At 34.1% G+C, this 20,594-nt stretch overlaps 2 protein-coding genes across 6 annotated transcripts in view; one reads left to right on the plus strand and one right to left on the minus strand.

Moving 5' to 3' along the window:
• Positions 1-2,334: 2,334 nt before the first annotated feature.
• LOC116166692 (syntaxin-18) lies at positions 2,335-3,598 on the minus strand. Its single transcript, XM_031481751.1, has 2 exons — positions 3,456-3,598; positions 2,335-3,408 (listed from the first exon to the last, which is right to left on the minus strand). The coding sequence occupies exon 2, from the start codon at positions 3,279-3,281 to the stop codon at positions 2,388-2,390; it is 894 nt and encodes a 297-aa protein (XP_031337611.1). The 5' UTR covers positions 3,282-3,408; positions 3,456-3,598; the 3' UTR covers positions 2,335-2,387.
• A 141-nt stretch (positions 3,599-3,739) lies between these two features.
• The window catches only part of LOC116166689 (probable phospholipid-transporting ATPase IM), a 55,864-nt gene continuing 39,009 nt past the window's right edge, over positions 3,740-20,594 (plus strand). For 3 of the 5 annotated variants that reach the window (XM_031481740.1, XM_031481744.1, XM_031481745.1), the window contains exons 1-2: positions 3,740-3,877; positions 17,944-18,020. The gene's annotated coding sequence lies outside the window, so the exon portion shown is untranslated. Of the gene's footprint in view, positions 3,878-17,691; positions 17,852-17,943; positions 18,021-18,324; positions 18,467-20,594 lie in introns of those variants that run through there. The other 2 variants (XM_031481741.1, XM_031481743.1) reach the window with 2 other exon arrangements.

Below are 20,594 nucleotides of genomic sequence, written 5' to 3' on the forward strand. Positions count from 1 at the left end.
GTTTAATTTTTATAAAGGTTCTAAGATATTTTCCCACACATGTGCTGGAATGCCGCTGAAACGTTTCAGTTCATGGATTGAAGACCATCAGGTGCTCAAAGAAGAAGGAGATAGAGATTCAAATACAGGGAACTCGTTTAGCCAGTCAAGAGTAAATGGAAAATTTCAGCTGACCTGTCACAGAACTAGCAGTTTCGGAAATCGTATCAGTTGACAGAAGGTAATCAGAAAACCCCAGTCAAATACTCGAAACAATCGAAAGGGTCAGGCGATTTGCGAGTAGGATGACTAAAAAGAGCATTAGAACTAGTAAAAACAGCTCAATTTAGAGAAATAAGAGATAGGTTAAACAGGAAGCCATTTTAAGTGCTTGAAACCCTTTCAAATTACTGGAAACACTAAAAACACGGTAGAATCAGAGGAATTACTTAGTAGTTTTTTCCTCCAAATTTTGTTTGCTCACATTTTCGTTTAAAACGATCAAACAAAAAACAATTGTTATCGGTTAAGTACTCCGGGCTATTGGTGATGTGAAATTAACTTTTTCTTAAACTACTTTAGAAACAATTACTTTCGTCTCTAAAACGAGCGAAGAAAATGCGATTTTCCTCTCTAGTGAGGAAATAAAAAACAATTGCTGCGTTAATCTTAATATAAAATTGAAACATATCCGAATCTAGATTGCTATATGTCAAACTTCATTATTGCATAGGTACGATAATTTTTCAATTTTGATTGTAGTTTCAGAAACAAATATTTAGTTTCTTTTGTTTTTTTCCCGTAGAATCAAGTGCATAATCATTTTTTATACATTCAATAAACAATAAAAAATTTCATCTTCCGTAATTTAATAATCAGGCAATATATACAAATTCGTAAAGGTCCTAATAAGGTTGGATTTACTGGAATTATTCAACCTTTTAGTGATGCAATTAAACTTTTTTCAAAGGAGCAAATTTTTCCAGCCATGTCTAATTATTTAATATATTATTTTTCTCCAATTTTTTCTTTATTTTTATGACTTTGTTTACCTTTTTTAACAATTTTTTTAAATTTTTCTTTAGGGTTTATATTTTTTTTATGTCTTTCAAGATTAGGTGTTTATACAATTATGATTGCTGGCTGATCCTCTAATTCTAATTATGCTATATTGGGTGGATTGCGTTGTGTTGCTCAAACTATTTCTTATGAAGTTAGTCTTTTTTAGTTTTAATTGGTAGTTTAAGAATTTTTGATATACTCATCTATCAATTTAATATTTGATTTATTTTTATAAGAGTTCCTTTAAGAATAATATGATTTGTTGCTTCTTTAGCTGAGACTAATCGAACTCCCTTTGATTTTGCTGAAGGAGAGTCAGAATTAGTTTCTGGATTTAATGTTGAATATAGAAGCGGAGGTTTTGCTTTGATTTTTATGTCGGAATATTCAAGAATTTTATTTATGAGTTCATTATTTGTTTATGTATTTTTGGGTGGATTATTTAATAATTTTATTTATTTTTTGTTTGTATTATTTATTGCATTTTTATTTATTTGAACTCGGGGCACTTTACCTCGTTTTCGATATGATAATATATTTGACTTGAAAGGGATTTTTACCGATTTCTTTAAATTTTTTGATATTTTTTTTGGATTGACATTTTTTATTTTTATTCAAATTATTTAGTTAATTATTTTTAGTAAAGTTAATAGAGAATTTTGATCTCTTTTTTATATTTTCAAAATATAGACTTATACAAGTTCATTAACTACTTAAAAATAGCTTGAATTCTTGCTGCTAAGGCTTAACAAGCCTTTATGGGTAACTTTGAAGGTTAACAATCAATTGTTCAATAGAACTTCAATTCTTGCCTAATTTTATTAAAAAATATTGAATGTGAATGTGACAATGATAAATCTTGTTAATATGAAAAAATTTAAAATTCAAAATTTAAACAATTTATCAACAGAAAACAACTAGAAAACAAAGTCGTTTTAGAAGGATTTTTGTTTTTAGCTTCTTCAGTAGGGACTATAATTTTTTTATTTCGCCCAAAAGGTAGATAAAAAGATTTTCATTCGGTTTTTACCGAAACTCTGACCTGAAAGCTTTTCCAGAAATTGCAGTAATACGATTTTCGCTTTAGTTTTAGATTAGTTTAGTTACACACGAAAAAGGAAAAAATGAGCCGCTTTAATTTTTTCACTAAATTTAAAGATCTTATTTCTGCATGTCAATACAATAGCATAAGGTACCGATGCCTCAAATTGCAATTTTGTAAAGATAAGGTTTAAAGCGTGCATCGTTCTAATTGCTCAGTATTTTAATACAAAACTAAATATACCAGACGCGTATTATTCAGATTTTTAATTTTAAATTACAAAATGGCTATATACATTAGGAATTTAATCATTATACCAATCTAAAAATAATAACGAAAAAGACATCACTAACAAAAAAAATAAAACCCACACCCTTAATCCCGCATTCCTCTGAATCGCCTGCCGTATCTGTTCGTTCGCATCCTTCATATCGTCGGTCGATTTCACTACCGTCGTTGCGATTCTTTCGATGTCCTGCTCCTGTTGCAATACTTTTTCGGTAAACAGCTCCTGCAGCTCCGATATATGCACGACCTTGCTTTCGATCTGCTTCACCTCGTCCGATAAACTGTTCAATTCGTCAAACATGAGATCGTTCTCGGATTCGAACATTTGCATTTCTTCGGGAGATAATTGATTTTCGACCGTTTCATGTGTATGCATCGGCACTGTAATGCTCGGTTTACGGACGGGGTCCTTCGAGGTAGGTTGGTCGGGTTTCGTTTCTAATTTCGATAGTTTATGAGCTTCGAGTACACGTTTCACTCGGACCGCTTTCGCCTCTGTGTAGATTTTTGATACTTGCTTAAGGTAACGGTCAATCGAGTCGATAACGTTCTCATAGTGTTCCTCCTTTTGTTTCGTGTTTTTCTGTAGGTGGATAGTCTGTCGGCAGGTGGTTAACTCTGTCGTACAATTGTTGATTATAGTCTGGGCAACTGTGTCGACTTCTTGACGGTCAAGTTCCGTCATCGTTTTATTCGTCGACAAATAGTTAACAACGTTTAAGTAACCCATCCGATTTTCAATAAGGAAGTCGTGCAACTTTCCGATTTGTTTTACTATTTCTTTAGCTTTACTGAGGTTGGTGTCACGAGAAATCTTCAGTATGTTGGTGCTCTCTTCTTTTCTACCTAAATTTTTATTTGTCGTTCTTACTGTTTTTACACAGGCTTTAAATAATATTGTTATATCCATTTCAGTTGCCCCTTATGACGTGTATATTCGAAAACTGAAATTTTAACCTCAAAAAAATCCGTCAAAATAGTGCAGTGTCTCACGTCGCCAGTAGCGTACGATACAACAAATTCGCAAGTGATTATTTCTACAATATAATAATACAACAACTGTAGTATATGCGATAAATCAAACCGAGGGTTAAGTCCATTTATCTCTTCTACATCTTTCAATTAAAAAAAAATATATTGGAATTATGAATATTGCTACGCCACTGTGTCCGACTGTAATAAAACGAATACATAATTTCTATTTCACTTTTCGCGATGGTGGGAAAATAAAAATCTGCCTTTAGTTAATTAAAAAGTGCCCAAAACAACACAAATTTGAATTATCTACTCCTGTCATTCCGCTAATTAAAGGTTACTGTTTCACTTTAGGGACATTTGGTGATTAACAGGTGGGAAACGGGGGAAACCGTCTTGTATTGGTAGAAAAACTAGTGCCAAATGCACTGTTGTTCCGAGTTGTGCTAACGTAGAATTTTTGTTATTGTCGCGAAAATGTTCTGCGTGTGCCATTTTTTTAATTGAATTTTTAATTAAATCACCTTAAAGGTAAGTCACAAACACCTCACGTAAATTGTTCTGTCACTGTTATTGATACCTAGGTTAGTTTGTTTTGATTGGTGCATCGTTCCGTTTTTTGTGATTTAAAAAAATAGTTCATTAAAAAACTTTCACTCGTACGCTTAGAAATTGTAGATGGCAATTTACCTTGAAAAGTTGTTTTTAAAATTTAAAGATCTCATTTGTGATTGATATTTAATGAAAAGGTAATTAAAAGGCAGGTGTTATTGGAGAATATCATGCAATAAGTATCGGTTTTCTTTCCTCTCAGAAATCGTAGACATTGAGCATTTGAGTGATTGTAGATGGAATTAATTACCAAGAATAATCCACCATTTTTGCAAAATTGCCACATAAATTATTTGTTTTCTTCAAATGTGGCCGAGTTTTTATCAGACACGCGATTCCATGCACACGGAAGTGCCTAAAATACGTATTGTCACACGTGCAGGTAATAGCATCTAATTTGTGTAACGGCCTCGTTCAAAAGTATTGGTAATACACCTACCGATAATTATTACCTACTTTTAAAATGCAAGGTATTTCCCAGTATTTGTGTATACAGAGGGTGTCCCACATGTGTGTGAAACTAGCACAATATCAGGTGACGTAGCTAATAAATAGTGCCCCCCCCCCTCTTCATGGTCACCCACGTGCATGAAGGTAGCAGATACATCAGTGTACTCTGTAGGACCGTTTGAGTCTCAAAATGAAAAAAAGCATCTTTTAAGAACGATTTTTCTTCTACAGATGAGCCTATTTGATTATAAAAACCAGTAAGTTTTTTTTTAATATTCCGGAAAAACCACTCCCATTTCAGATTCATATGAGGTAATGATATCTGGTTGGCCCTCCAGTTGCCCTGACATTCTGAACGATCTATAAAGAGGAAAATAATTTAATTTATTTAAGTGGTTTCTTTTTCTTGGCCATTATGCCAAATGTATGCAATATTGCAACATCTAAAGCGAGCGGCAAAGGGCTCGCGGAATGGATGGTTGTCTATTTTTGATTTTTTTAAAATTAGGGCCGAATAAAAAAAGCGAAAAAAGGTGACAGATCTATCGTTGGTTAATATTTACCAATTAAAACATTCTAACTCTACAGGGTGGTGTTTTTAAGTGGACCATTAGAAGTAACTTAAGAACGGTTTGAATTTCAATTCGGGACCCATTACCTTTTTTGAATAATCGATCAAAAGGATTCATTTAAAAATATTTTCAGGATGGCCGCTTTTCCGGTTGTATCAGAACGGTACCGGAACTTTCTTATTTCAAATGGCACTATCTTTTCTGATAGAGCATAAACAATTGAAGTACTTGTTTGTCCTTTTTTATGCTCTTTCTTTTGATGCATAGTAAAGATATAGTTTCCCGAGTACTTTCCATTTGAAAATTTCGAGTTTTTGACCAAAAACCGATTATCAATTTTGAACCCTCATTCGTATTATTTATTATTTCTTAGTATTTTTAGCGCATTTCCACAAAAATAAAAAAAAATGCGCTATTGTGGCCGTCCGGCCGTCCGCTCGTTTTGCCACGCTACTAGTTCTTTATCTTAAGAGCTATTGTTCTACTTTTTTCGCTATTGGTTCGTTATGGTGTCGAGTCTTGTACCAAGGAACGAATTTTTTCTGTACTGCTTACGAAAAAAGTTATTGTAAAAAAACAAAAAACCGTTTTTTACATGTTCCATAATTTTACACTTTTGCCGTTTATTAACGATCCTAGAGATCGTTTATAATTTTGCATTGCTATCTGTCGCCTGCCGGTTGGTCTGTCTGTCTGTTCCTTTGTCTGTCTGTCCATCTATCTGTCCGTGTGAACGATAACTTTGTTTAGAAATGTTCGATCGCTTTTACATCTCCGTTAGTTATGAACTGAAATGCATGAAATTCAATATGGGCATAGATTTAGCCATATAATACGCAATGCCAAAAGTTGGATCGAATCGATTCAAAATTCACAGTGCCCTTTTCGCATCTCGACCATTTATAAACCGAATTGCAAACTTTTTTACTTATAAAGGTATTTGAATGAAATTTGATACATAGGCACTTGGAATAAAGGAAAATCAAACGCCAATTTCAAAATTTGGTTTTGCGCATGCGCAGTGCCAACTTTTTTATTTATGGAGGAATTTAAACGAAATTTGATACATAGGCACTTGGGATAAAGGAAAATCAAACGCCAATTTCAAAATTTGGTTTTGCGCATGCGCAGTGCCAAATTTTTTATTTATGGAAGAATTTAAACGAAATTTGATACATAGGCACTTGGGATAAAGGAAAATCAAACGCCAGTTTCAAAATTTGGTTTTGCGCATGCGCAGTGCCAAGTTTTTTATTTATGGAAGAATTTAAATGAAATGTGATACATAGGCACTTGGAATAAAGGAAAATCTAACGCCAGTTTCAAAATTTGGTTTCGCGCATGCGCAGTGTCCATTTTTTTATTTATGGAAGCATTTAAATGAAATTTGATACATAGGTGCTTGGAATAAAGGAAAATTTAGCGCCAGTTTCAAAATTTTATTTTGCGCATGCGCAGTGCCAACTTTTTTTATCTATTGAAGCATTTAAGTGAAATTTGATATTTAGGCGCTTGGAACAAAGGAAAATCTTACATTAGTTTCAAAATTTAGGTTTGCGCATGCGCAGTTCCAACTTTCTTATTTAGAAAAGCATTGAAATGAAATTCTTCTCATAAACTGACATTGAAGTAGCACGACAAAAATTGATTGCCCATGTGCAACGCTACCTTTCATATTTGTGGCCGGATTTTTACGATTTTAACAGAAGTTGCATCTTACAAATGGGAAATTAATGCAAGTGGAAATGCGCTTTATGTAAATCGTTTACGATTACTTTTTAACTTGTACAGTATTTTTCCGTATTTTTCCGTATTTAAGAGGAATTTGTTATATTTCTTGTATTTAAATAGTATTTATAAATACACATTTCTAATTTGTGTACCTATTTAGGAGAGCGGACCACCCCTCGTTTAACAATCTCTAAAATCTAATTGACTAATCTGAATTACATTTGATGTTTTTTGAAATACACTTTAAAAAGGTGATTACGCTATGGATGTGTTTCGTCTTTGATTTAATGTGAAATTATTGCTTATTTAAATTGATAAGATATCGCAAAATGATAAAGTTTGCAGATGTTTTCTTTGTGTAGAGTTCTCTTATTTTCAGAAACTAAAATCTCGGACGTCTTGGTATCAAACGCCATTTTTATTGATTTACCGTTGGGTAAAATTTCATTTTTATTTGCTTAATAGTTGTGAAAAAGTGGGTTATTTCTAACCTCGGTCTTCCTCTGCAGATTAGGTTAATTTATTTTTTTATTAAATTTTTATTAAATAATGACAGACACGATTAAAGATATTTTTTAGTCTTTTTTAAGGATGAAAGACGATCGATACTTGAACAAATACCAGTTAAATTAATTATTAATTTGATTATTAAATTAATTAAGGCAGTTAAAAATAATTATAGTATTTTGGATCAATTATAAAATTATATATCATTAAAAATAAAGTAAAAAAAATTGTGTACAAATCCAATATGACAACCATTTAACAGAGGAAAGTTATTTATATGTCAACTGAAATTCTAGTGTTTTCCTTGGTACGTACCTGCTTGTTTTTTGGTGACTACAGTGACATCAAATCATATGAACTTATCAAAGCTTGATGTTTATGCTAGAAAGAGAAAACCACAGAAGAACAATAATAATTATTGAACTTCCATTATTTTGGTACGAATTCTTTTGAAAATAAAATGATATTTTCGTTTGCTTTTCTATATATTCGTTAGTTATTTATGTTTTTTTTTTGTAATTTTACTTCTTTAAGCCTTCTTCACATCTCCTTTTACGTTAGCACGGCTCTTTCATTTCTCTCCCAGTTTTTATTTTTTGGTATCTTTCTCACGGTTACTGTGCATCTCGTTCACGCTTGCTTCAACCCTCCATCCCGCTTTCTTTACGCGTACATTTTTGTCTTTACTCTCCCCCACGTCTCTTTGGAAACATTTCTCACCAATTTTTGTAACGTTTCCGTTGTGACTTTTCATGCCTTCTCCAGATCTTTACAAAAATCTCGGCAACCTCTGAAGACATTGGCTCGGACATTGGGCACCATAATACGTAAATTTGCCCCAATTTAAATTACATTACGTCTTTTAAAATATAAGCCAGTTCCCCCATATTGGAGCTCGAAAAAACGGACACCCTGTATACAGGATCGCTGATAAGTTTGGAAACTGAAAAAAGTTATATGCAAAAGTTTTAGGATTCTTCAATGTCTACTAGGCAGTAATAATTTTAATTATACAGGGTTGATCATAAAAATGGAACACCTTGTAAAATATTCGATATTTCATTTCTTCTCTTATTTTTAAGCAAAATTTGTAAGATTCACAACTTTTTGTATATTTTCCGCGATAATCGACCGTTTCCAGAGCGACCCTGTATTACAATAATTAATTAAAGGGCCTAAAGCTTCTGATGAATAGAATCGTTGATTCTGTGGTATATCATGCCGTTGGATAAATCTTTCATCTTGGGAACCGTAACAGAAATAGGTCAGTGATAACGGCGGTTTTATGCTAACTTTCATTATTATTTTATGTGGTACATGTGAAAATTGACCGCCAGTAACACGTGTTGACTTTGCAGTCCCTTTAAATCAATACTAATAGAGCGAACAGTACACGTATCTAGTTTTTCTAGGTAATCTTTCGCACATCTAGAACTAGGGTGAAAATGGTTCAGCGGTAGATCAAAATTAAATCTCGAGCGTGGTAATTATGTTTGATGGCATTTTTAAAATCTCACGGTCATTTACCTTGCATAACACGTTTTTTTACGAGTAGAAACGTCGCCTAATTTTTGCGAGTAGGTAGGTAATAACGTTAATGTCATGACATTTAGTTATTGTTCTGCACTAAATAACCACCTTGTGTCAAGCCGAGCCAAATATCTCTCAAGGGTGCAGCGTTCAGTATTTAGGGCTTAATTCATTTAGCTCGTAACCCCTCCCGTTAAAGTAGTATTTTCTATTTTTAAGGGTGAGTAATTGCATCTTCCGCTCGCGGATAACGTTTGAGGGTGTGTCGCTTCTATTCCATTAACAAATCAATTGAGTATAATGCTACCAACACGAAATGGTTAAACCCGTTAAAGGGGTCGCGGTTTACTTACACATTTTGCCATAATTCAAGCAAAATGTATAGGTAGTTAGTAGTTTTGAGAATCTGCAAAAAATTGGGGATGAAATATGATTTTGGGATGTAGGTCAGAACTGACTTTACACAAACGTTACGCGAATTTATTTCAATAACACCATTGACTAATACCCTCCCACATTGACTAATAGGGGGGTATTAGTCAATGATAACATGTAGACGTATTTATTTACATTGCGCTCTGATATTGTAATTTAATGCTTAATGTAGACTGACTTCCGTAAGGTCGCGGATGGGAATTGATCTATGTTTCCATTCTAATTTAATATGGGCTAACGAGAAGGTAGAAGGTCCAAAAAGTAAACAACGATCACGATAATGAGTCGAGGAGGAGGGCTATGGTTGGTAGAAATTAATTCCTTTCGTTGAGACCTTTCATTAGAGTACCATGAAGGGTAACCCCCCCCCCCCTAATCCCCTCTTTTGATCAGCAGTCAGAAAGTAAGTAGTTGGTAGAAAACAGTTTCTTTTGTAGAGACTGGAATACCGTGAAAGATAAAATTATTTCTACCACCTCCCTCCTCCCCCCTGCCTGCGACCTACTGATCTCGGGAAAGAGTCGCACAAGAAAGTTATAGTTTGTACAAACCAATTCATTTCGGTGAGACCTTTCATTAGAATACCATGAAGGGTAGAACGTCTGTTCACCCTCCCCCCCCCCCCCAATTTTCAAAAAATTTACTTGCCATCATTAAAGGGCATATTCTGAGACCAGTTGGTTGTCGCATGTAAAAGTTATACACGTTTTACATCTCGTTTTACATTCAAAAACAGCATCTCGGGAAATAATTCATGGCCCATCTCCACACTTTCCCTCCTATTTCCATCACTTTTCTGTAACCATTTCCGAAGTATTATTTTACAGCTTCTTAAAATTTTCTACACGTTTTTGAAACATTTCCAAAAATGAATAAAACATTTCTCAAACAAATTTCTAATAATTTGGGAAGCATTTCCAATTTCTTAAACATTACGAAAATGGCTACACATTTTTGATATTTTTTTCAAAATTTTCCAGATATTTCTTAATTTTTCGAACCATTTCCAAAATATTATATTTGGCCCTTAACATTTTCTACAAATTTCTAAAACAGTTCCAAACATTTTGAAACGATTTAAAAAAATTTTTAATTTTCGTTCTTTTCCAACATATCCGAAGCATTTCTATAATTACTTACATATTTAGAATAATTTGGTTAGCATTTCCAAAATGTTCCGAAGTTTCCATCATTTCTGAAATATTGCTTATTTTTTCACTCTAAAATATCGTTTTTACACTTTTCTAAAATTTTCTACACGCTCCTGAAACATTTCCAAAATCGTTTAAAAATTCTTCCCTCAATTCTGAACATTTCCAAAATTTCTATAATTTTGTAAACATTTCCAATGTTTATGAAACGAATTTTTGAAACATTTTTTTGAAGCATTTCCAAAATTTTCCTACACATCTCTCAAAAAAATAAAAAAAAACAGTAGCGAAATTTCTGCAATTTCTTAAATGTTTTCAAATTTTTTAAAAATTTCCAACAATTTTTTTTTGAATGTTTGATCTCAAAATCATTGCAACATTCCCAACATGTTTCCTACGCATTTTAGAGACATTTCCATATTTCCAACAGCAACACGAATTTCATGTTGGCAACGAATAAATCGTCAACAGCTGTAACAGAATTCATGTCTCAGGTTTCAGAAACAAAGCAGAGCTAACTAGATTTATGGGCTCATAAATCAACAAATAGCGCTAATGACGACACAAACGAACACTTGCCCCATGCCCCTTTGCGCGAAATGTACTCAGAGAAGACAACTTAAGGAACTAAGAACCTACTAAATTTATATAAGCAAAAGCGCCAAAAGATCGCAGCAGTTTTTTCTCGAATGTTCTCGAGTGCTCCCGAACGTTTCCGAATGTTCTAGAACAAAATCCGGAAAGATTGCGTCACATCCGCCTTCTTTTTTTACGACTAACTTTTCATGGCTCTGCGATGTCGGTCGGGATTTCTAGAATATTCGCTACGGTATCATCGTTCGTTGGCAACTTTTTGAGGGGGGGAGGGGGGGGGGCTCGATTTGGTTACACACATACCGGTGATGAAATCATTTTGTGTTATTTATCACTTTGGCGTCGATTTTAAGACTGAAACCAAACACCAATTTGCTTATATAGCCAAGAAAAAGCTTTCAGAAAATTCTCGAATTAGTCCTGGAAGGTTCGCGGCACTAATAACTGCTAACCTTGAATATACCCTTAGTTATCGTGTTGTTGTGATGTTTTTTAGGTTCTTGGATTATTCCTTTTATCTAGATTACAGTAATACAGTTTCGCTCACTAACTCATATTTGCTTATTTTATTGTTTTTTTTTGTATAGGATAGGTGTGCCTTTTATTTATTTATTTTTTATTTGTTTCACTTCTGATATTGATATTTCATTATGGAAAAACTGTGTATGGTGGGTGCACTTTGATTTGTTCAAAATTCTTTTCAGCGGAATGTGTGTAAATTTTGACAAGTTATACACGTTTTACATTCAAAAACAGCATCTCGGGAAATAATTCATGCCCCCCCCTAATTCCCTAATTTTTCATGGCGCCGCCGGGATGTCTGTCGGGATTTCTAGAATATTCGCAGTATCATCGTGCGTTGTTAACTTTTTTAGGGGGGTTCGGTTTGGTTACACACACACCGGTGATGACGTCACGTGACTGAAAATATTCGTTGGTAACGTTATGGATCTCGAACGAAATCATTTTTTATTTTGTGAGTTGAGATAGTTAGGTTCAGTCCCGAACCTTCTCATAAATGGTAGCTAATGGAACAAGAAGGGTTTCCATCATGGTATAAATGGCGTCCCTATCTGTCTAAGAATAAAGTGAATCCAGTTTGATTTATCTAAAAGTTCATTTATATAAAATTAACTCGATAAACTCAATATAACATGACAGTATCAATTCATATTTATCACTCACTTGCAGTTACATTTATAACACTTACATTTAACCACAAATGCGGATTGTGTTATTTATCACTTTGGCGCCGATGTTAAGACTGAAACCAAACACAATGCAATTTGCTTATATAGCAAAAAAAAAGCTTTTAGAAAATTCTCGAATTAGTCCTGGAAGGTTCGCGGCATTAATAATGGCTATACTTTTTAACTGCTAACCTTGAATAAATCCTTCTTTATCGTGTTGTTGTGATGTTTTTTAGGTTCTTGGATTAATCCTTTTATCTAGATTACAGTAGTATTCGCTCACTAACTCATATTTGCTTATTTTATTGTTTTTTTTTATAGGATAGGTGTGCCTTTTATGATCAGCGCTCTACATTCGTTTATTTGTTTCACTGCTGATATTGATATTTCATTATGGAAAAACTTCTATTGAGCGGAATGTGTCTGTAAATTTTGACAATTGGACGAATTATAAACCGGGTCACGATCTATCTGATGGCATATTGAAATTTCGATGCAGCTTTTGCTTTTCAAGAAGAGCAATCAATTTGCTGTACGACCGCATAACATATGCATGTAGTTGATATATACAAAAAAATGGAGAAATTCATGATTCAATTCTTTTAGAAAACTTAGGTATTAAATCTAGCATGCCATGTGCTGTCAGGATATAGGGTGTGCACATATGTAAATCTTCTAAACGGAACATTGATCAAGTCGATTTAGGTCTTTTCTGTCCAGCACATCAGCAGACACCGCGCATCCTGACAGCACACAGTGTGCTAGATTTCATAAGTTTTGTAAAATTGAATTTTCCGGAATTTTCGAATCTTGCCCTCTTATTTCGAATCTTGGGGTAGGAATTTGTTTGCAAGACCGAAAAGGGATTGACAAATACCTAAGTAAAGTCGTTAATTGTGGCATCCTACCACGTGTACAAATATTTAGGTTTTCTTTATAATGATTCGATGAAATTTTAAGGGAAAATACGTAACCAATCGTTATGTATATGGCAATTGCTTCATTTCTAATGGCAAACTTGGTTAATTATTTAGCATTGCTTTGAAGGCAGATGTTTCAAATTGATTTTCAATTTTAAACACACGATTTTTCCTCGGTTAGAAAATATCTATCGCTTCTGGAAAAAAAATAGGTACATATGCGCGAACAGACAGATTTGAGGGGTAAGAACGAGAACAATAAATTGTGCTTGGTTTAGGGCGTGAATTGATTTTCAAAACAAATTGTATTGGTAGGTAAATCGCGTGCAGTAAATAGTTAACTGTCGACTATTGAAAATCCATGTATTAATTAAATAATGCCGTTCGTCTTGAACTGTGACGACAATAATTATACTCTTGACCTTAGTCGACACTGTCGAATTGTATCATTTGCGTCCAATTGCTCTTCTACTCTGCTTGGTTTATTATTCATTTTTAAATGAGAAAGAACCCCAGTTTAGAAACGAAGTGGAAACTCGGAAACTGGTAAGCTTATTGCATGAGCAGTGAAAAAAAGTGAAAGATTTAAACCGCCTCCCACTAAAGTGGACAATGAAGAATTAAAATTACAATCAGAACCCTTTACATTGAAGGACTAATGATTAATTTCTCACAAGTTTGCCAAAAAAACAATTAAGTATTTACCTGTTAACCTTCAAGTTAATGAATGCGTGGATAATAAGAGAATTATTATAATTAGTGGTCATGAATAAGCATGTCGTCAATAAAACTATAAAAAAAATCGCGGTACGAAGTGTAGTCTAGGCGATAAAGACATCTAACTGGACATTTTGAGGTGGAAAAGAAAAAAAATGGTGGAATATGTTCAGTTAGGTGCCAGAAACAACATATTAAATATCCCACCCCCCAGACCCTGTGCTAAAGGCTCCAGCCACCCCACCATCCCCCAAAAATCGTGTTTTCGCTCTTTTTTGGTTGATATCTCGCGATCTATGAGGTTTATATGAAATATTTTTAGCTGAAAATATTTCTCGGGAAATTTTATGCAAGGTAGATACTCAGAAGTTAGCCTAGGTGTACCTCTTAGCCTAGGAGATTTATAAAAGGAGGCGAAAATCATCAATTTTCGTGTTTTTTTGCGGTTCATTGCCTTTTTTTGAGCCCCGAAAAAAATTGTCTCAGATCGACCCGGAAAAAAATTTTCTTATAGAATGTGGCCTGTAGAATCCATAATTTCAAACAGTTCCAAGATTGGGCTACTAGTTCAAAAGTTACAGCCCTTTGAATTTTTTTTTCAAATTGGTTTCTAGTCTATAACTTTTGATTGAGAAGTCTGATCGAAAAAGTACGAATTGATTTGGATAAGTATAAGGGTAATGATTACGTTGAGGTATAAATGAATGTGTGAATATTTTAATATGAAAATACTGTTTTTACGTGAATAAATGGTACATAGAAATACTTTGTTTTACAATGAATATTTCCTCACACATGAAAGTTGAAAGTGAAAGGTGACTACGCCAACTCTTCAGTTACCTATCTCGTATGAAATTGCACGAAGAGCTTTTTCAGCTAAACATATTTCATCTAGCCATGACGGTCGCGATATTTTTGCAAAAAACCGCAAAAAAACACGAAAATGATGATTTTCGCCTGCTTTTATGAATTTCCTAGGCTAAGAGGTACACCTAGGCCAACTTCTGAGTAAAAAATTTCACGAGGAGCGTTTTCAGCTAAAAATATTTCATCTAGCCCTAAAGGTCGCGATATATTTGCAAAAAGCCACGAAAATTGATGATTTTTGCCGCTTTTATGAATTTCTTAGGCTAAGGGGTACACCTAGGCTAACTTCTGAGTATCTACCTTGCATAAAATTTCCCGAGAAATATTTTCAGCTAAAAATATTTCATATAGACCTCATAGATCGCGAGATATCAGCCAAAAAGAGCGAAAACACGGTTTTTGGGGGATGGTGGGGTGGCTGGAGCCTTTAGCACAGGATCTGGAGGGTGGGATTTTTAATATGTTGTTTTTGACACCTAACTGAACATATTCCACCATTTTTTTCTTTTCCACCTCAAAATGTCCAGTTTGCCAATTTTACAATCTCTATCGCCTAGACTAGTGTTTCAATTTAACATTTTATACACCCCTAACGTACATGTATAGATCTGTTACTCGAATTTGAGGGAAAGAGTAACTTTCCAAATTTTATGTAAGCGTAAAGAAAGTGATGTAACTCTTGTGATTGTGAAAGTTTGTAGTCGCAAACAAACTGTGTCCGTACTCGTATAGTAGCTGAGAGCTCTACGCCCAGGACCCCAACAAAATCCCTGGCAAGCTGAATTTTTGAGGGTTGATTAACCACTTTTTTATCAAAAATGTACCCTGTCTCCGCTCGTAATCAAGCTAAAGATGCGATCGGGACATCGTTGCAAAGGACTTTTGATGCATTTTCTTATAATAGCTGCCCGAATTTTTAGAAAGAAAGTGGACAGTCAAAATTTGCGTAATTAATTAAATTACATACCCTACATTTTTTTCTTTTTTTAACCATTTTTTTTGCGCAAAAAAACATGACCAAAAAACCGAACAATGTAGGTAATTTCCGAGAATGTGCTAGCGTTCATTTATGTTCAAAGGTATCAAAAAATAATTAATAATTAATTAACAAAGTGATTTAAAATGAAAAATAACGGGCCGGATTTTTGAGAAAAAATTTTGGAGCGCGCAACGGCATCGTTATTTTTTCCCAAAAAACAATCTAAATTTTTTATTAAGGTATTCGGAAGGCCTTATTTTTCTGTGTACAACCTACAACAATTGTGAAAGAAATAAACTGAGAAAGAAATGTCAAGGTTAGAAAACTAAAATTTTTTCGCAAAACTAAATTAATTCTTGTGACAATAAAACAAACAAAAATAAACAAAATCAATAGCACTAGCAATAGCAATCCAAAGCACTCAAATAATGAAAAATTGTATTTTAGGAAAAATGTGATACTGAACCAGTATGTGTGATATATCGTTGTAAAGAGAAAAAAGACGTAATCCCAAAATGTCAAAATTCAATATGGCGCCCATAAGAAAAACTAAAGTTGCCACGTGTTTCTCCGTCATCTTGACAGTTATTAAAAACAGGATGCCATATTTGAAATCTCCATTAAAAAGTGTCTGAAGAATGTGCTAATTAGAAATGTCTACTACGACTAGTTTATCATAAAAAAATTAAAAACGATGATCAGAAATTTTCGTTTTTTTTGTCATATCTTCAAAAGGATTGAAGATATTTCAAATTTCTTTTCAGATTCTTATTCAGCACGGAAATTTGCAACTTTGCCCCCATTTAACCAACTGTCTATCTCTTAAGATAAGTGAGATCCCCATAGTGGCATTCGAAAAATGGACACCGTGTATAAGCATCATAGGTAGAATAAGGCGGTGCTCCGTCAAGTTGAAACCAATTGTTTTCCTCAGATAATGGTACAATTACATCTACCAACGCGTTTATTTCAAGGCCTCCTAAGAAATTAATGCATATAACGGTCACAATTTTAGAAAATTTTAAATAAAACGAAAACCATATAGGAAGTGTAATAATTGATCGATGTAGAATTTTTGGGCAACAAAAATAAAGCACGATTCATTTGAAAAAATCAACTTTTTAAAGTTTGAAGTTATTAAACTTGGTCATTAATTTTGAAACGCCCTGTAGAAGGGCGATCAAAATTTAAATCATGAATCATTTAAAGCATCACGTCAGTATTGTTGATTTTGAAGAACTTTTTGAAATTCAAGTCAACGGAGCCATCGGTATATGGCTTAGAAGAAAAGGGGTCAAACGAAAAAAATTTTGAAAAATCTTGAATAACTTGAAAACCTTTGATGCTGGGTATAGGGATGTGTGGTATCAAACAACGTAGATTTTCATGTAGAGTTCGAAAATGGAATAAAGTGTAGGGTATTCTATTTAAAATAAGAAAGTTGCTATCGACATCTGGTAGAACCGTAAGTGAAATGATCATGATAATACTTTCTTTCGATAGATCATGAAAAAATTTCAGATTTGAATTATTAAAGGGAGTTTAAATAATTTTAGGTAACGGTTTGCGTGAAACAGCCTGTATAGTCTTTTTTAATCATAATTACTAAGGCGTTCCATTTGTCACGATCAGGTTTTCTTTCTTAATTATTTTCCAAAGAGACGTGAGTTAATGGTTTTGTAATTAAATTGGCCTTTCAAATTGGTCAAGTTCTTAACCTTATTTTGGCACAAGCCCCTTTAAATCATCCGCATGCAGCATGACGTCAGTATTGATGAGTTTGGAAGACTTTTTGAAATTCAACTCAACAGGGCGTTATAGAAAAGCACTCAAACGTCAAAAATTTTGAAAAATCTTGAATAACTTGAAAACCATTGATGCTGGATATAGGAAAATGTGGTATCAAACGACGTAGATTTCGAAAATACAAAAAAATATAGGGTGTTCTAAAATAAGAAAGTTGCTATCCCACACCCGGTAAAACTGGAAGTGAAACGATTGTGATATTTTCTTTCGATAGATCATGAAAAACGATGTTGGTATGCAAATGTTCAGATTTAAATTATTAATGGGGGTCTGATTACTTTTAGGTAACGGTTTGCGTGGAACAGCCTGTATATCATTCTTCTCAAATCGTTGAACATTTGGAATTTCCAAAATAACAAGATTAACCACAAACTGTCATTTATATTTTGACGGCCAAAATGACTTATTACTGAATGTCAGTTTTTGAGGTCTCCAAATACATAGGTAGGTGTGTTACGTTCTTATCAGCGTCATGATGTAACTTTCACGGAAATGCGATGACTCAGTTGGGTAATCTGTCTTTCCTTCTTTTATAGAGTTTGCAACACGTTACACCTCTAAAGCCCACCTCGCCCATTTAACGATCAAGAAATGTAATCAAGCACTAATAAAGGTAAGTAAGTGTACCGTTATAAAATTAAGGGAAGGATCCTACAATCTGTAAAAATTTATTACTTTCGCTACATTATTTTTTTTTTGTGGTCGATAAGGTATTGAATTATAAATTTTCTTGGACATTACGTAGTACTTGGAGTAGTTTAAAATGTGGGAAAACGTAGAGTGGCTATCTGAGTTCGCCCCCTCTATATCCGCGTCATTTAGGGCGAGTTTTTCGTGTCCGTCGTAATATCCGATTCACCTGTTTAGAGCGACGTGGTTTTGCCGTCTTATCATAAATAATCCCGACCACCCGATGTTCACTTCGCTGATAACGTAGTAGTAACGTTTGGAGCGTCGGTGGTGTACGTTTTTCCCTCATTGTGCGACGGTTTATTGCCTACTTTTGGAATGTGTGCAAAATACAAGTTCCCAGTTTAATAATTTTTCAAATTTCATGCGGTAAGCGCTTTCTGTACTTGTCCTCATTTTGAAATGTTCTAATTCAACGAAATATTGCATTGCCCCGTTTTCAGTTATTAAAATACCGACTATCATTATCTAGTTTTATGGATGATTAAGAGGGAAGGGCCCTTTTTTATAATTCAGAGTCAGAATTTTTGACTTCGAAGTGTTTGTTTGCAACTAGAAATTTAAAAAAAACGCCTTTCTCATCTTCAACTCCAATGGTATGTCTAACAACCTTACTAGAATACATAGTGGATTGTAGCCAAGATTGTAAAGAGCACATTAGGCACTATACACAGTGTCTCAACGAACATTTGAACTCCCACAAAAATTGGACAAAATTTCAAAAATTTGAATCCTCTGTTTGCAACTCCCGCCAAATTTTTAAATGGGGCCGGGGGGTTTAAATTACCTACATTTCAAAGGGGGTTTTACTCGGGTTTTTATTACTTATATAACCTTTATTATTTATTTAAAATCGATCGATAAGTTATCGAGAAACCATGCTTTAAAATTTCAAAGTTTAAAAATTAATAACCCAAAGCTCGAAATGAGCTCCACTGACTTACATGCAACCATGGCATAATATATTAGGCCATGCATGCAACAATAGAATCTTGATTCAAACCCAGATCTTACATTTTTCAAGACCTCATTCGGCGATCATTCTTTGTCGTAGTACTTACAAATTTTCTTGTGAAAGGAACGGCTAACGGCTTTTTTGCAATAAATAAAAACAACAAACCTATGTTCGTCACCATAACGATAGTGATCATAATAGAAAACGGTTCCTTTCGTCGAGACCTTTAATTAGAATACCATGAAAGATTAATTTCTAACCCCCCTCCCCCCAGACTTTTCATTAGCATACCACGAAGGGTAGAACGTGTCCCCCCCCCCTCTCCCATTTTCTAAAGTTTAACTTGGCACATGCTTATGCAAAATCTGAGACCAATTGGTTGTCGTATGTAAGTTTGCACGTTTTACTTTCAAAAACAGCATCACAGGAAATAATTCAGGGGCCGTCTGGCACACCTTTAAGGTATAGGCTACCTACTGCAAACAAAATTCCAGGGCCCTAGGACCATTACCCTAGAAGTAGTTCAAAACGGCAGAAGTGGGTCCGGACGGAGAAAACGCAAACAATAGTACATTCTTTTTTTAATTCACTAATAATTTGTTAAGCCGCTTCTGAGCAAGTGGCGAAGAGTGCACTTTCAAATTTGTTTTTTCGATCTTAATAGCCGTTTTCTCGGCCGTTATGGCCCAAACATGAAATCATTTTTAATTTCTGATCGAATGACACCAATACCAAATCTGTAGGGGGTGTAGTTCCGGAGCCTTTGTGGCTCAGACAGACAGACACTAGAGCGCAAAAGTGTATTTTTTATTTTTTATTAAAAGTGAAAGTGCACAAAAAAGTCCACAAACGCTTCGTTACCGATCCACACGGTGTTATAATTTCACCGCACACTTGACAATTTTATAAACATATGTAAACACAAGATACCATTTTCAATGCCAACTGTCAAAACTAATAAAAACAAAGATATTATCCAAATAACATCAGGGCCTACTGGACCATTTTAAAAATTGTACTATCTTTTAGGCAATTACCGAAAATTGGTTTTTTTCTTGATATCGGTCACAGATACGAAAAAAGTATAAGAGATCAAAAAGTTTCCAAACAAATCATAAAATTAAATTCTTGTTTCACAATCTACCAGTGGCTCACTGAGCAAAAGTAGGGTAGAAAATTAAACATGATCCTTGAAATCATCATGTAGATAAATAAATAAATAAATAAATTGCATTTTCCCTTTGTAAGTGCCTTCTTTTAAGATTTTCCAGATATTCACAATGGCATTTTTACATCATCAATAGATGTTTGTCCCGATATTCCACTTGCCTTTTATGCCTATATTTTAATTCCTTGTGTTGAGACCTTTCATTAGAGAGTACCATAAAATCGCCCCCCCCCCTCCCTTCCCTTTTTAATAAGGAGTCGAAAAGAAGGGCGGTAGTTTGTAGAAAACAGTTCCTTTTGTTGAGACCATTACAATTAATTACAATGCCGCGAAAGATCAAATTAATTTGTACCCCCCTTCACCGGGGGAAAGTT

This window comes from Photinus pyralis, unplaced genomic scaffold, assembly GCF_008802855.1.
Source record: "Photinus pyralis isolate 1611_PpyrPB1 unplaced genomic scaffold, Ppyr1.3 Ppyr1.4_LG3b, whole genome shotgun sequence".
NCBI lineage: Eukaryota > Metazoa > Arthropoda > Insecta > Coleoptera > Lampyridae > Photinus > Photinus pyralis.

Bases quoted from the DNA above. Each gene is read 5' to 3' on its own strand.
- LOC116166692 (XM_031481751.1), bottom strand. From the start codon at position 3,281: ATGGATATAACAATATTATTTAAAGCCTGTGTAAAAACAGTAAGAACG.